Below are 13,433 nucleotides of genomic sequence, written 5' to 3'. Positions count from 1 at the left end.
TTATGAGTGATTCTATTAAGTTCCAAATATCAGGAAATTTACTCAGTCTAAGTCAAAGACAACTTAAAAAACTGGACAAGTGCGAGTCGGACTCGCCCACCGAGGGTTCCGTACTTTTTAGTATTTGTTGTTATAGCGGCAACAGAAATACATCATCTGTGAAAATTTCAACTGCCTAGCTATCACGGTTCATGAGATACAGCCTGGTGACAGACAGACGGACGGACGGACAGCGGAGTCTTAGTAATAGGGTCCCGTTTTACCCTTTGGGGACGGAACCCTAAAAAAAGCTAGTTAATTGAAATTACAAATACAATAAATTTATTTCTAAGCAGTTACAATATGTAAAGACGGCTAAGTTTGACTTTTCAATACTAAATAATACCAGCAAAATACTAATCTCTCATTTTAGATAATACAGTACAATATTTCAAATATTCGGTAACAAACCTGTTCAGCGAGCTCTGTGTTACCCTCGTGCTCCACTAGATAGTGCACGATGGCAATCTTGTTCTCAGTAACCGTGTTTTTGAACGCCGACACGAGATCTTTCTCGGATATGCTCAGTGTTACGACGTCTAGCGTGGAGAGATCAACCTGATTAACAAGAATACAATTTAAATATTTTTATTTATTAATTTACAATAATATTTACTGTTCATGGGATTTTATATACAAAATTTTCATCGGTTTTAAGTTTAATTTCAACACAATCAAGTATGTAGAAACAATGACATTGCGGCAAATTTCCAAATTCATAATATTTGCATCAGTTATAAATACAAATAGGTATGTAATACAATCGGCCTAATAACTAAAATAATTCAAACGGTGGCCATTTTTCTCTTAACGATTTATGTAATGCCTGTTAGAGTGGTATTCCATTTGTCCAATATCTTTGTCCAATGTGTATTGCGTCTCACATTTTGCTTTAATGAGAGAGTGAGACGCAATGACATTAGACAAAGAAATTGGACAGGTGGAATACCACCCTAGGTAGATGTTGTGGTATATTTGTCACGTAAAAGTCGACGCAGAGCTAGCTTAACTTAAACGGATTCTATCTGTTGCCGACTGCCTTGGAAGAAATCATATAATGATCTAATGATTCAGTTGTATGGTACCATAGCATAGGGTCCCCAGCCGAGCAGCGGGGCCAGCGCGGGGCCCGCCTCGTCGCACGGCAGCACGATGTGGCTGCACGGCGAGTGGTCAGGGCTGATGTCGAGGAGGTGGGTGAACAGGTTGTATGGTACCATAGCATGGGGTCCCCAGCCGAGCAGCGGGGCCAGCGCGGCGCCCGCCTCGTCGCACGGCAGCACGATGTGGCTGCACGGCGAGTGGTCCGGGCTGATGTCGAGGAGGTGGGTGAACAGGTTGTATGGTACCATAGCATGGGGTCCCCAGCCGAGCAGCGGGGCCAGCGCGGCGCCCGCCTCGTCGCACGGCAGCACGATGTGGCTGCACGGCGAGTGGTCCGGGCTGATGTCGAGGAGGTAGGTGAACAGGTTGTATGGTACCATAGCATGGGGTCCCCAGCCGAGCAGCGGGGCCAGCGCGGCGCCCGCCTCGTCGCACGGCAGCACGATGTGGCTGCACGGCGAGTGGTCCGGGCTGATGTCGAGGAGGTGGGTGAACAGGTTGTATGGTACCATAGCATGGGGTCCCCAGCCGAGCAGCGGGGCCAGCGCGGCGCCCGCCTCGTCGCACGGCAGCACGATGTGGCTGCACGGCGAGTGGTCCGGGCTGATGTCGAGGAGGTGGGTGAACAGGTTGTATGGTACCATAGCATGGGGTCCCCAGCCGAGCAGCGGGGCCAGCGCGGTGCCCGCCTCGTCGCACGGCAGCACGATGTGGCTGCACGGCGAGTGGTCCGGGCTGATGTCGAGGAGGTGGGTGAACAGGTTGTATGGTACCATAGCATGGGGTCCCCAGCCGAGCAGCGGGGCCAGCGCGGCGCCCGCCTCGTCGCACGGCAGCACGATGTGGCTGCACGGCGAGTGGTCAGGGCTGATGTCGAGGAGGTGGGTGAACAGGTTGTATGGTACCATAGCATGGGGTCCCCAGCCGAGCAGCGGGGCCAGCGCGGCGCCCGCCTCGTCGCACGGCAGCACGATGTGGCTGCACGGCGACTGGTCCGGGCTGATGTCGAGGAGGTGGGTGAACAGGTTGTATGGTACCATAGCATGGGGTCCCCAGCCGAGCAGCGGGGCCAACGCGGCGCCCGCCTCGTCGCACGGCAGCACGATGTGGCTGCACGGCGAGTGGTCCGGGCTGATGTCGAGGAGGTGGGTGAACAGGTTGTATGGTACCATAGCATGGGGTCCCCAGCCGAGCAGCGGGGCCAGCGCGGCGCCCGCCTCGTCGCACGGCAGCACGATGTGGCTGCACGGCCAGTGGTCCGGGCTGATGTCGAGGAGGTGGGTGAACAGGTTGTATGGTACCATAGCATGGGGTCCCCAGCCGAGCAGCGGGGCCAGCGCGGTGCCCGCCTCGTCGCACGGCAGCACGATGTGGCTGCACGGCGAGTGGTCAGGGCTGATGTCGAGGAGGTGGGTGAACAGGTTGTATGGTACCATAGCATGGGGTCCCCAGCCGAGCAGCGGGGCCAGCGCGGCGCCCGCCTCGTCGCACGGCAGCACGATGTGGCTGCACGGCGACTGGTCCGGGCTGATGTCGAGGAGGTGGGTGAACAGGTTGTATGGTACCATAGCATGGGGTCCCCAGCCGAGCAGCGGGGCCAACGCGGCGCCCGCCTCGTCGCACGGCAGCACGATGTGGCTGCACGGCGAGTGGTCCGGGCTGATGTCGAGGAGGTGGGTGAACAGGTTGTATGGTACCATAGCATGGGGTCCCCAGCCGAGCAGCGGGGCCAGCGCGGCGCCCGCCTCGTCGCACGGCAGCACGATGTGGCTGCACGGCCAGTGGTCCGGGCTGATGTCGAGGAGGTGGGTGAACAGGTTGTATGGTACCATAGCATGAGGTCCCCAGCCGAGCAGCGGGGCCAGCGCGGCGCCCGCCTCGTCGCACGGCAGCACGATGTGGCTGCACGGCGAGTGGTCCGGGCTGATGTCGAGGAGGTGGGTGAACAGGTTGTATGGTACCATAGCATGGGGTCCCCAGCCGAGCAGCGGGGCCAGCGCGGCGCCCGCCTCGTCGCACGGCAGCACGATGTGGCTGCACGGCCAGTGGTCCGGGCTGATGTCGAGGAGGTGGGTGAACAGGTTGTATGGTACCATAGCATGGGGTCCCCAGCCGAGCAGCGGGGCCAGCGCGGGGCCCGCCTCGTCGCACGGCAGCACGATGTGGCTGCACGGCGACTGGTCCGGGCTGATGTCGAGGAGGTGGGTGAACAGGTTGTATGGTACCATAGCATGGGGTCCCCAGCCGAGCAGCGGGGCCAACGCGGCGCCCGCCTCGTCGCACGGCAGCACGATGTGGCTGCACGGCGAGTGGTCCGGGCTGATGTCGAGGAGGTGGGTGAACAGGTTGTATGGTACCATAGCATGGGGTCCCCAGCCGAGCAGCGGGGCCAACGCGGCGCCCGCCTCGTCGCACGGCAGCACGATGTGGCTGCACGGCCAGTGGTCCGGGCTGATGTCGAGGAGGTGGGTGAACAGGTTGTATGGTACCATAGCATGGGGTCCCCAGCCGAGCAGCGGGGCCAGCGCGGCGCCCGCCTCGTCGCACGGCAGCACGATGTGGCTGCACGGCGAGTGGTCAGGGCTGATGTCGAGGAGGTGGGTGAACAGGTTGTATGGTACCATAGCATGGGGTCCCCAGCCGAGCAGCGGGGCCAGCGCGGCGCCCGCCTCGTCGCACGGCAGCACGATGTGGCTGCACGGCGACTGGTCCGGGCTGATGTCGAGGAGGTGGGTGAACAGGTTGTATGGTACCATAGCATGGGGTCCCCAGCCGAGCAGCGGGGCCAACGCGGCGCCCGCCTCGTCGCACGGCAGCACGATGTGGCTGCACGGCGAGTGGTCCGGGCTGATGTCGAGGAGGTGGGTGAACAGGTTGTATGGTACCATAGCATGGGGTCCCCAGCCGAGCAGCGGGGCCAGCGCGGCGCCCGCCTCGTCGCACGGCAGCACGATGTGGCTGCACGGCCAGTGGTCCGGGCTGATGTCGAGGAGGTGGGTGAACAGGTTGTATGGTACCATAGCATGAGGTCCCCAGCCGAGCAGCGGGGCCAGCGCGGCGCCCGCCTCGTCGCACGGCAGCACGATGTGGCTGCACGGCGAGTGGTCCGGGCTGATGTCGAGGAGGTGGGTGAACAGGTTGTATGGTACCATAGCATGGGGTCCCCAGCCGAGCAGCGGGGCCAGCGCGGCGCCCGCCTCGTCGCACGGCAGCACGATGTGGCTGCACGGCGACTGGTCCGGGCTGATGTCGAGGAGGTGGGTGAACAGGTTGTATGGTACCATAGCATGGGGTCCCCAGCCGAGCAGCGGGGCCAACGCGGCGCCCGCCTCGTTGCACGGCAGCACGATGTGGCTGCACGGCGAGTGGTCCGGGCTGATGTCGAGGAGGTGGGTGAACAGGTTGTATGGTACCATAGCATGGGGTCCCCAGCCGAGCAGCGGGGCCAGCGCGGCGCCCGCCTCGTCGCACGGCAGCACGATGTGGCTGCACGGCCAGTGGTCCGGGCTGATGTCGAGGAGGTGGGTGAACAGGTTGTATGGTACCATAGCATGAGGTCCCCAGCCGAGCAGCGGGGCCAGCGCGGCGCCCGCCTCGTCGCACGGCAGCACGATGTGGCTGCACGGCGAGTGGTCCGGGCTGATGTCGAGGAGGTGGGTGAACAGGTTGTATGGTACCATAGCATGGGGTCCCCAGCCGAGCAGCGGGGCCAGCGCGGCGCCCGCCTCGTCGCACGGCAGCACGATGTGGCTGCACGGCGAGTGGTCCGGGCTGATGTCGAGGAGGTGGGTGAACAGGTTGTATGGTACCATAGCATGGGGTCCCCAGCCGAGCAGCGGGGCCAGCGCGGCGCCCGCCTCGTCGCACGGCAGCACGATGTGGCTGCACGGCGAGTGGTCCGGGCTGATGTCGAGGAGGTGGGTGAACAGGTTGTATGGTACCATAGCATGGGGTCCCCAGCCGAGCAGCGGGGCCAGCGCGGCGCCCGCCTCGTCGCACGGCAGCACGATGTGGCTGCACGGCGACTGGTCCGGGCTGATGTCGAGGAGGTGGGTGAACAGGTTGTATGGTACCATAGCATGGGGTCCCCAGCCGAGCAGCGGGGCCAACGCGGCGCCCGCCTCGTTGCACGGCAGCACGATGTGGCTGCACGGCGAGTGGTCCGGGCTGATGTCGAGGAGGTGGGTGAACAGGTTGTATGGTACCATAGCATGGGGTCCCCAGCCGAGCAGCGGGGCCAGCGCGGCGCCCGCCTCGTCGCACGGCAGCACGATGTGGCTGCACGGCCAGTGGTCCGGGCTGATGTCGAGGAGGTGGGTGAACAGGTTGTATGGTACCATAGCATGAGGTCCCCAGCCGAGCAGCGGGGCCAGCGCGGCGCCCGCCTCGTCGCACGGCAGCACGATGTGGCTGCACGGCGAGTGGTCCGGGCTGATGTCGAGGAGGTGGGTGAACAGGTTGTATGGTACCATAGCATGGGGTCCCCAGCCGAGCAGCGGGGCCAGCGCGGCGCCCGCCTCGTCGCACGGCAGCACGATGTGGCTGCACGGCGAGTGGTCCGGGCTGATGTCGAGGAGGTGGGTGAACAGGTTGTATGGTACCATAGCATGGGGTCCCCAGCCGAGCAGCGGGGCCAGCGCGGCGCCCGCCTCGTCGCACGGCAGCACGATGTGGCTGCACGGCGAGTGGTCCGGGCTGATGTCGAGGAGGTGGGTGAACAGGTTGTATGGTACCATAGCATGGGGTCCCCAGCCGAGCAGCGGGGCCAGCGCGGCGCCCGCCTCGTCGCACGGCAGCACGATGTGGCTGCACGGCGAGTGGTCCGGGCTGATGTCGAGGAGGTGGGTGAACAGGTTCGGTATGTGCACGAGGAGGTGGTCATCTGTGCAAATAAAACAACTTAATCTTTAACTTTTTTTTAAAAGATAATATCATATCCTGATAGGAATACTTGCGTTTGCGTTAGGAAATTTTATCCTTTCTGGAGTTGATTCAAGGAAATAGTAAGTGCTAGTTTTTGCGGATTCAGCCATTAATGACAATTTAAGTAAGTATGTAAATATCCTTTATGTACAGCTACGAGCACAGTTGAGTCCCTTGCGGCACAATACAGAATCAGAATCAGAATCAAGCATTTTATTCGTGATAAACTTAAAACTAAGATTACATACAAGAGTATATACGCGTGGAGTAATTTTTGAGATCCAATCACGCTTCTATAGTAATTCTAGTTTGTTGGGTTTGTGTTATATTACCGTTATACAGGGTGTGCGAGGGTCTCAGGGCCTTGGCGAGGGTCCAGGGCAGGTCGGGCAGCACGCTGTGGATGACACACCCATGTTGCAGTACTGTCACCGAGTAGGCGAAGTTGACCCCTGAGTCTTTGAGGTCTGCGCTGTCTTCGAGGACCAGGGAGGTTGTGGAGTCGTCGAGGGGCTGAACAATATTAGAATTGTTAGAACATAATGGAAACTAAAGCGAGACTTTAGCGCGTAATTACTTTTAGGTATTATTTATCCTGATGTTTCGAATGTGACGTCGGCTTCAAAATTTTAAAGTTTGGTTGCCAATTCGTCAGGTTTTTGTAATGAATAATCTGATGATGAGATCTTGAAGACATTGAGGGAACTCCTCAAATATTACAGACAGATGCTCATGCATTTCCTCTCGGAAAGAGAAAAATAGATAAAGTGGAACTGCTGACGGCGACACAGTGTTTTGTGAAGTCGGTTATTTTTAGGGTTCCGTATCCAAAGGGTAAAAACGGGACCCTCTTACTAAGACTCCGCTGTCCGTCTCTCCATCCGTCTGGCCATGCTGTAACTCACGAACCGTGATACCTAGACAGTTGAAATTTTCACAGATGATGTATTTCTGTTGCTGCTATAACAACAAATACTATGACTGTGAATGGCACAGGTTGCTCGTACGCCGCGCGGTCCTCGGGTCTAACTAAGTTTCTTTCTAGAATCTTCTCGGCAAGGTTAGGTTTATTTCCACACCCCAATGGGCCATGTGACAATACTTTACAAAAAACACCAATCGGAACTTAAACAATGGCAACATAAACACTTGGCTAGGCCCCTTGATCAATTTGATCATATTGCATAGCTGACTGATCTCGCTGGAGCCCAGAAGCTCGGTAGAAGCAGTCCAATGTAGTAAATTTGAAATTTTCCCAGGTCTAAAGCTTAAAATAGTGCAAAAGAACACACATACCTTATACAGATAATGATGCATGACGCACAGTACTCCCTTAGACCGGCAAGCTATGCTTAGGTCTAGGGAACAGTCGTGGATGCGGAGAGGCACGGCGTCGTCCTCGTACGCGCCGCAGGCTGATGACGACGCGTGGAGGTGGGGGAGAGAGAGGGGGATGTTTAGCTGAACTCACCTTGTACAGGTAGTGGTGCATGACGCACAGTACTCCCTTAGACCGGCAAGCTATGCTTAGGTCTAGGGAACAGTCGTGGATGCGGAGAGGCACGGGGTCGTCCTCGTACGCGCCGCAGGCTGATGACGACGCGTGGAGGTGGGGGAGAGAGAGGGGGATGTTTAGCTGAACTCACCTTGTACAGGTAGTGGTGCATGACGCACAGTACTCCCTTAGACCGGCAAGCTATGCTTAGGTCTAGGGAACAGTCGTGGATGCGGAGAGGCACGGGGTCGTCCTCGTACGCGCCGCAGGCTGATGACGACGCGTGGAGGTGGGGGAGAGAGAGGGGGATGTTTAGCTGAACTCACCTTGTACAGGTAGTGGTGCATGACGCACAGTACTCCCTTAGACCGGCAAGCTATGCTTAGGTCTAGGGAACAGTCGTGGATGCGGAGAGGCACGGGGTCGTCCTCGTACGCGCCGCAGGCTGATGACGACGCGTGGAGGTGGGGGAGAGAGAGGGGGATGTTTAGCTGAACTCACCTTGTACAGGTAGTGGTGCATGACGCACAGTACTCCCTTAGACCGGCAAGCTATGCTTAGGTCTAGGGAACAGTCGTGGATGCGGAGAGGCACGGGGTCGTCCTCGTACGCGCCGCAGGCTGATGACGACGCGTGGAGGTGGGGGAGAGAGAGGGGGATGTTTAGCTGAACTCACCTTGTACAGGTAGTGGTGCATGACGCACAGTACTCCCTTAGACCGGCAAGCTATGCTTAGGTCTAGGGAACAGTCGTGGATGCGGAGAGGCACGGGGTCGTCCTCGTACGCGCCGCAGGCTGATGACGACGCGTGGAGGTGGGAGAGAGAGAGGGGGATGTTTAGCTGAACTCACCTTGTACAGGTAGTGGTGCATGACGCACAGTACTCCCTTAGACCGGCAAGCTATGCTTAGGTCTAGGGAACAGTCGTGGATGCGGAGAGGCACGGGGTCGTCCTCGTACGCGCCGCAGGCTGATGACGACGCGTGGAGGTGGGGGAGAGAGAGGGGGATGTTTAGCTGAACTCACCTTGTACAGGTAGTGGTGCATGACGCACAGTACTCCCTTAGACCGGCAAGCTATGCTTAGGTCTAGGGAACAGTCGTGGATGCGGAGAGGCACGGGGTCGTCCTCGTACGCGCCGCAGGCTGATGACGACGCGTGGAGGTGGGGGAGAGAGAGGGGGATGTTTAGCTGAACTCACCTTGTACAGGTAGTGGTGCATGACGCACAGTACTCCCTTAGACCGGCAAGCTATGCTTAGGTCTAGGGAACAGTCGTGGATGCGGAGAGGCACGGGGTCGTCCTCGTACGCGCCGCAGGCTGATGACGACGCGTGGAGGTGGGGGAGAGAGAGGGGGATGTTTAGCTGAACTCACCTTGTACAGGTAGTGGTGCATGACGCACAGTACTCCCTTAGACCGGCAAGCTATGCTTAGGTCTAGGGAACAGTCGTGGATGCGGAGAGGCACGGGGTCGTCCTCGTACGCGCCGCAGGCTGATGACGACGCGTGGAGGTGGGGGAGAGAGAGGGGGATGTTTAGCTGAACTCACCTTGTACAGGTAGTGGTGCATGACGCACAGTACTCCCTTAGACCGGCAAGCTATGCTTAGGTCTAGGGAACAGTCGTGAATGCGGAGAGGCACGGGGTCGTCCTCGTACGCGCCGCAGGCTGATGATGACGCGTGGAGGTGTGGGAGAGAGAGGGGGATGTTTAGCTGAAACAAAATAGGAATTACTTTATGCGCCTATAAGGTACAGATGTAGTTCATAATTGTTTTCCATCGTATTTTCTCGGAAACGTTCGTATTTGTCATGCTACTTCAGTCAACCTCAGTACTTTTTGTACCGAGACTGGCTGAAACAGCAAGACACGTTCGTGCGTTTCCGTGAAAATACGATGGAATATAATTATGCACTACATCTGTACGTCGGAATTGCACGGTGGAGAGATACTACACACACCACGAGTTGTGTAGATATAACACGAAACAGCTAGCGGTCAGTGTATGTGATTTAATTCATCATTAGTTAAGTTACCTCTCCTCCAACATATAGCTTTTTTAGAGTTTTAATTTTAGGAAAACTCGTTTAATATGGACTTGCATTGATTTTCGCGTTCTGTTGACTTTCTGTCTGTCCTGTGACTTCTATTGACGTGATTATACGTACCACAGTCTCGTGAGGTAGATCGGCGTGGAACTGGAGAGCAGACAGAGTAGGAGACACGTCACACGGGGACTTCACTTCTTCTTCGGCGAAACTCTGGGCGGGCGCGCGGTAGTGGATGTAGTACAGCACCTGAATCCAACATAAAAACCAGTTTTTATTTATTGACCGACATAAAAGCAAAAAGCAAAGGTCTTCGTTTCAGCAGCAACAAAAATGCTTTCGTACGGCTGTCTGGCTGTTCTTCTCTACAGGTCGCATTACACATCCGAAATTTTATAAGCGGGTTCGATAATTAAGTACATATATTGTCGATTCAGTGTTTTGAAAATGGTGGAGCCATAAAGAGATTGCGAGGTCCACATCTCACAGAGCCACTAGTTACTGTGGAGTTTACTCTCTATGGGGGTGAAATAAGGGTTGAAAGTAGGGGACAATAAACCAAAAGAGGTAAATAGTCAGAGGTTTCTCGTGAGGTCGTAGGGAACCTGGTGTATGAAAGGTACCTGGTTGGTGGCGTCCCACTGCGCCCACGAGAACACCTTGACGACGGTCTCGGGGTCCGTGTACACGCCGTCGAAGCCGCTGCCGTCCTCGCACTCAGGAACAACTCCGGTATACTTAGACAGTAGCTCACCTGGTTGGTGGCGTCCCACTGCGCCCACGAGAACACCTTGACGACGGTCTCGGGGTCCGTGTACACGCCGTCGAAGCCGCTGCCGTCCTCGCGCTTAGGAACAACACCGGTATACTTAGACAGTAGCTCACCTGGTCGGTGGCGTCCCACTGCGCCCACGAGAACACCTTGACGACGGTCTCGGGGTCCGTGTACACGCCGTCGAAGCCGCTGCCGTCCTCGCACTCAGGAACAACTCCGGTATACTTAGACAGTAGCTCACCTGGTTGGTGGCGTCCCACTGCGCCCACGAGAACACCTTGACGACGGTCACGGGGTCCGTGTACACGCTGTCGAAGCCGCTGCCGTCCTCGCACTCAGGAACAACTCCGGTATACTTAGACAGTAGCTCACCTGGTTGGTGGCGTTCCACTGCGCCCACGAGAACACCTTGACGACGGTCTCGGGGTCCGTGTACACGCCGTCGAAGCCGCTGCCGTCCTCGCACTCAGGAACAACTCCGGTATACTTAGACAGTAGCTCACCTGGTTGGTGGCGTCCCACTGCGCCCACGAGAACTCCTTGACGACGGTCTCGGGGTCAGTGTACACGCCGTCGAAGCCCCAGCGCTCGCTGCCGTCCTCGCACTCGTTCAGGAACAGCGGGCTTCGGTATACTTTGATATCTGGAGATGTAATAGTGCCTAAGTCTTGTTTATTGCACCAATAACAAGTTACAATGGCAAGGTAATGGAGGGCTATCACTTTTTTAGTGATATCCATTTCAGTTTATAAGTTACAAATCGATTAAGCAGAAAAAATTGAATTCAGTAACAACAGGAGGTCTTATAGCTAAGAAGTAATCTCTTCTAAATAACCTTTGGGAGCAGGAAATGAAGAACTCAAAAACAGTTAACAGATAATGCAAGGAAAGTTGTTAAGTCAATATAATAATATAGTTTGTAGTTTAAAAGCAAAAACAAATACTTAAATAAAAACATACTTAACAAGTCTATTAAAATCCATAAAACGATAGAAAGTTTAAACTTCCTTGAATTTCAAATTGTCCTGGTAAAGAAAAACATGCAATTATCCTCAAACAACAGTTGGATAAGAAAACGTATGAAAATTTTTATGTTGTTCCTAATCTACATTGCATCACCAAAGGATTGAAGGAAATAAAAAGTTTATTTTATTTTAAAAAGATTATCTTGATGTTCACCATGTAGCTGTTTGAAACATATTAGTAAACACAAATCAAGCAATGTTAAAACTTGTCATTAAACATGCCTAGCACATTTTTTACCACAAATAGTTTGTACTTAACTAATGTTGTAATTATGTGTGGGAAATATTCTTCGAGGTAATTAATGTTAAGTGACATGTAATTATCTAATTAACAACATTTAAATTATCACAGAATGCAGTATGTATTTATCCACATTGAATCAAGCATGATCACAAAACAAAAATAAACTATAGGAATTTTGCACACAAAAAACCAATAAAATTCTCACATTCTAAACATATTATTTAATAGATATGAATACATGGGATGTAAATAATACATGATTATACATACTTAGATGAAAACAATTATGGGAAAAATAAGACTTCTAATGAAAAGTAACATGTTATTCATACAAGAATGACTGATGTACTTTTTTTTAATTTGATTGAATTGATTATTAATATAATGATAAATTTATATGGAGTATTATAAGATAAGTAGTAGTAGAGTAGATAAGTATTTTATGTGGAGTAGTTTTTAGGTATTTTAGTTATTAGTGTGTTTTTAAACATTTTAATATTGTATTTTTCAGATTTGTAATTAAAATATGTGTGCAATACAAATTATTAATTGTTAATAAAATTATATAATAGTGCATATCAAATTACAGTGTGTTACACTATACAATTGCAGGTTTGTTAATCACTACAAATAGTATTATATTAAGTTTAATATTATACGTAGCATACTAATGTAATCTACAGATTACATGTTTGGTATAACTGTTAGTGTAAGTTGGTTGCTAAATAGAAATAAACCAAAAAAACTTGGCAGAAAGGTCAATGCCTCTCAAGAAGAACAAAGAATACTTACATTCCAAATGCTTAAACAGCAAGAATCTATCGTTCCTTATTCCCGGACTGTACTTATTGCTTTTCCCATACACATACTGCACCATAATCTGCTTGGTAGAACCTTCCTCTATCCCCTGCGGAGTTCTATCCTTGTCTGGCAGTAGACATATCAAATACGGACAATACAGGGGCTCCTTTATCTCAGACTCTTCAGTAGGCAGTTGTTTCACGGAATAAACAAGCAGGCTGTGACTCGCATTGACTGAAGCCTGGATGATGTTAAGTTTCTCCTCAAATGTGTGAAGAATGACTAGAGATTTAGTTTTGTTGGTGTAGACACCAATGTTTAGCACTTCTTTGTCGCCCTTTGTCGAGACCCATGAGAGTACTTGGGTTCCGTCTTCCTCTTGCCCGAGCAAGCGCCATTCTCTTGCGGTCACCTCTGAAATGAGCAATAATTGAGATGACAGATTATGTGTTTTAAAAAGTATTAAAGCTTAATGGATCTTATTGGTTGCGTCTATAAAGGATATATTAAAGATCTGAGCACATTGGAACTCCACTAGGCAAAGGATATAAAAAGTAACAAGATGTTTTATGCATCATACGAACCTTCTTCACTTTGGCCTTGCAGAACACCGCAAAGTTTCACAGCGATATTTTGAACAGACATTTTACTTCACTATCAACATAAACAACACCTGTAATTCACATAACAAACGCAATTTCACTATATCGCCACGTTATCAATAGTATAAATGCACACCCTTATTGACTTTTCTCGCTCAATTTTCTATCAGCTGGCGCCCAGCTGTAGTTCAGAATGACATTAGCCGATTCAGGGCTACCAACAACGCATAGCAAAGCACAGCTGCCAAGCCATCGAGCTTGATGCGTCATTCAACCAATCAGAGCCTAGCATCAAAGTGTTGATGTCGTTCCATTTTACCGCAGCAATTTCGTTTTGATGTTGTAAAAACTAGAATAAATAAAACATTTATAACT

General features: G+C 52.9%; 1 protein-coding gene across 1 annotated transcript in view; it reads right to left on the bottom strand.

Annotated features, from left to right (window-relative positions):
• LOC134790143 (protein pigeon) overlaps positions 1 to 13,304 on the bottom strand; it is a 35,201-nt gene extending 21,897 nt beyond the window's left edge. Inside the window, exons 1-8 of the mRNA XM_063760934.1 lie at positions 13,041 to 13,304; positions 12,448 to 12,870; positions 10,890 to 11,029; positions 9,732 to 9,860; positions 9,113 to 9,277; positions 6,399 to 6,579; positions 5,877 to 6,025; positions 451 to 597 (exon numbers count right to left, since the gene is read on the bottom strand). Coding sequence (XP_063617004.1) covers positions 451 to 597; positions 5,877 to 6,025; positions 6,399 to 6,579; positions 9,113 to 9,277; positions 9,732 to 9,860; positions 10,890 to 11,029; positions 12,448 to 12,870; positions 13,041 to 13,101 — 1,395 coding nt within the window. The 5' untranslated portion in view covers positions 13,102 to 13,304. The remainder of the gene's footprint in view (positions 1 to 450; positions 598 to 5,876; positions 6,026 to 6,398; positions 6,580 to 9,112; positions 9,278 to 9,731; positions 9,861 to 10,889; positions 11,030 to 12,447; positions 12,871 to 13,040) is intronic.
• Positions 13,305 to 13,433: the final 129 nt, after the last annotated feature.

The sequence above is a fragment of the Cydia splendana genome, chromosome 4, assembly GCF_910591565.1.
Source record: "Cydia splendana chromosome 4, ilCydSple1.2, whole genome shotgun sequence".
NCBI classification, from domain to species: domain Eukaryota; kingdom Metazoa; phylum Arthropoda; class Insecta; order Lepidoptera; family Tortricidae; genus Cydia; species Cydia splendana.
This window is presented reverse-complemented; position numbering and strand designations above follow the sequence as displayed.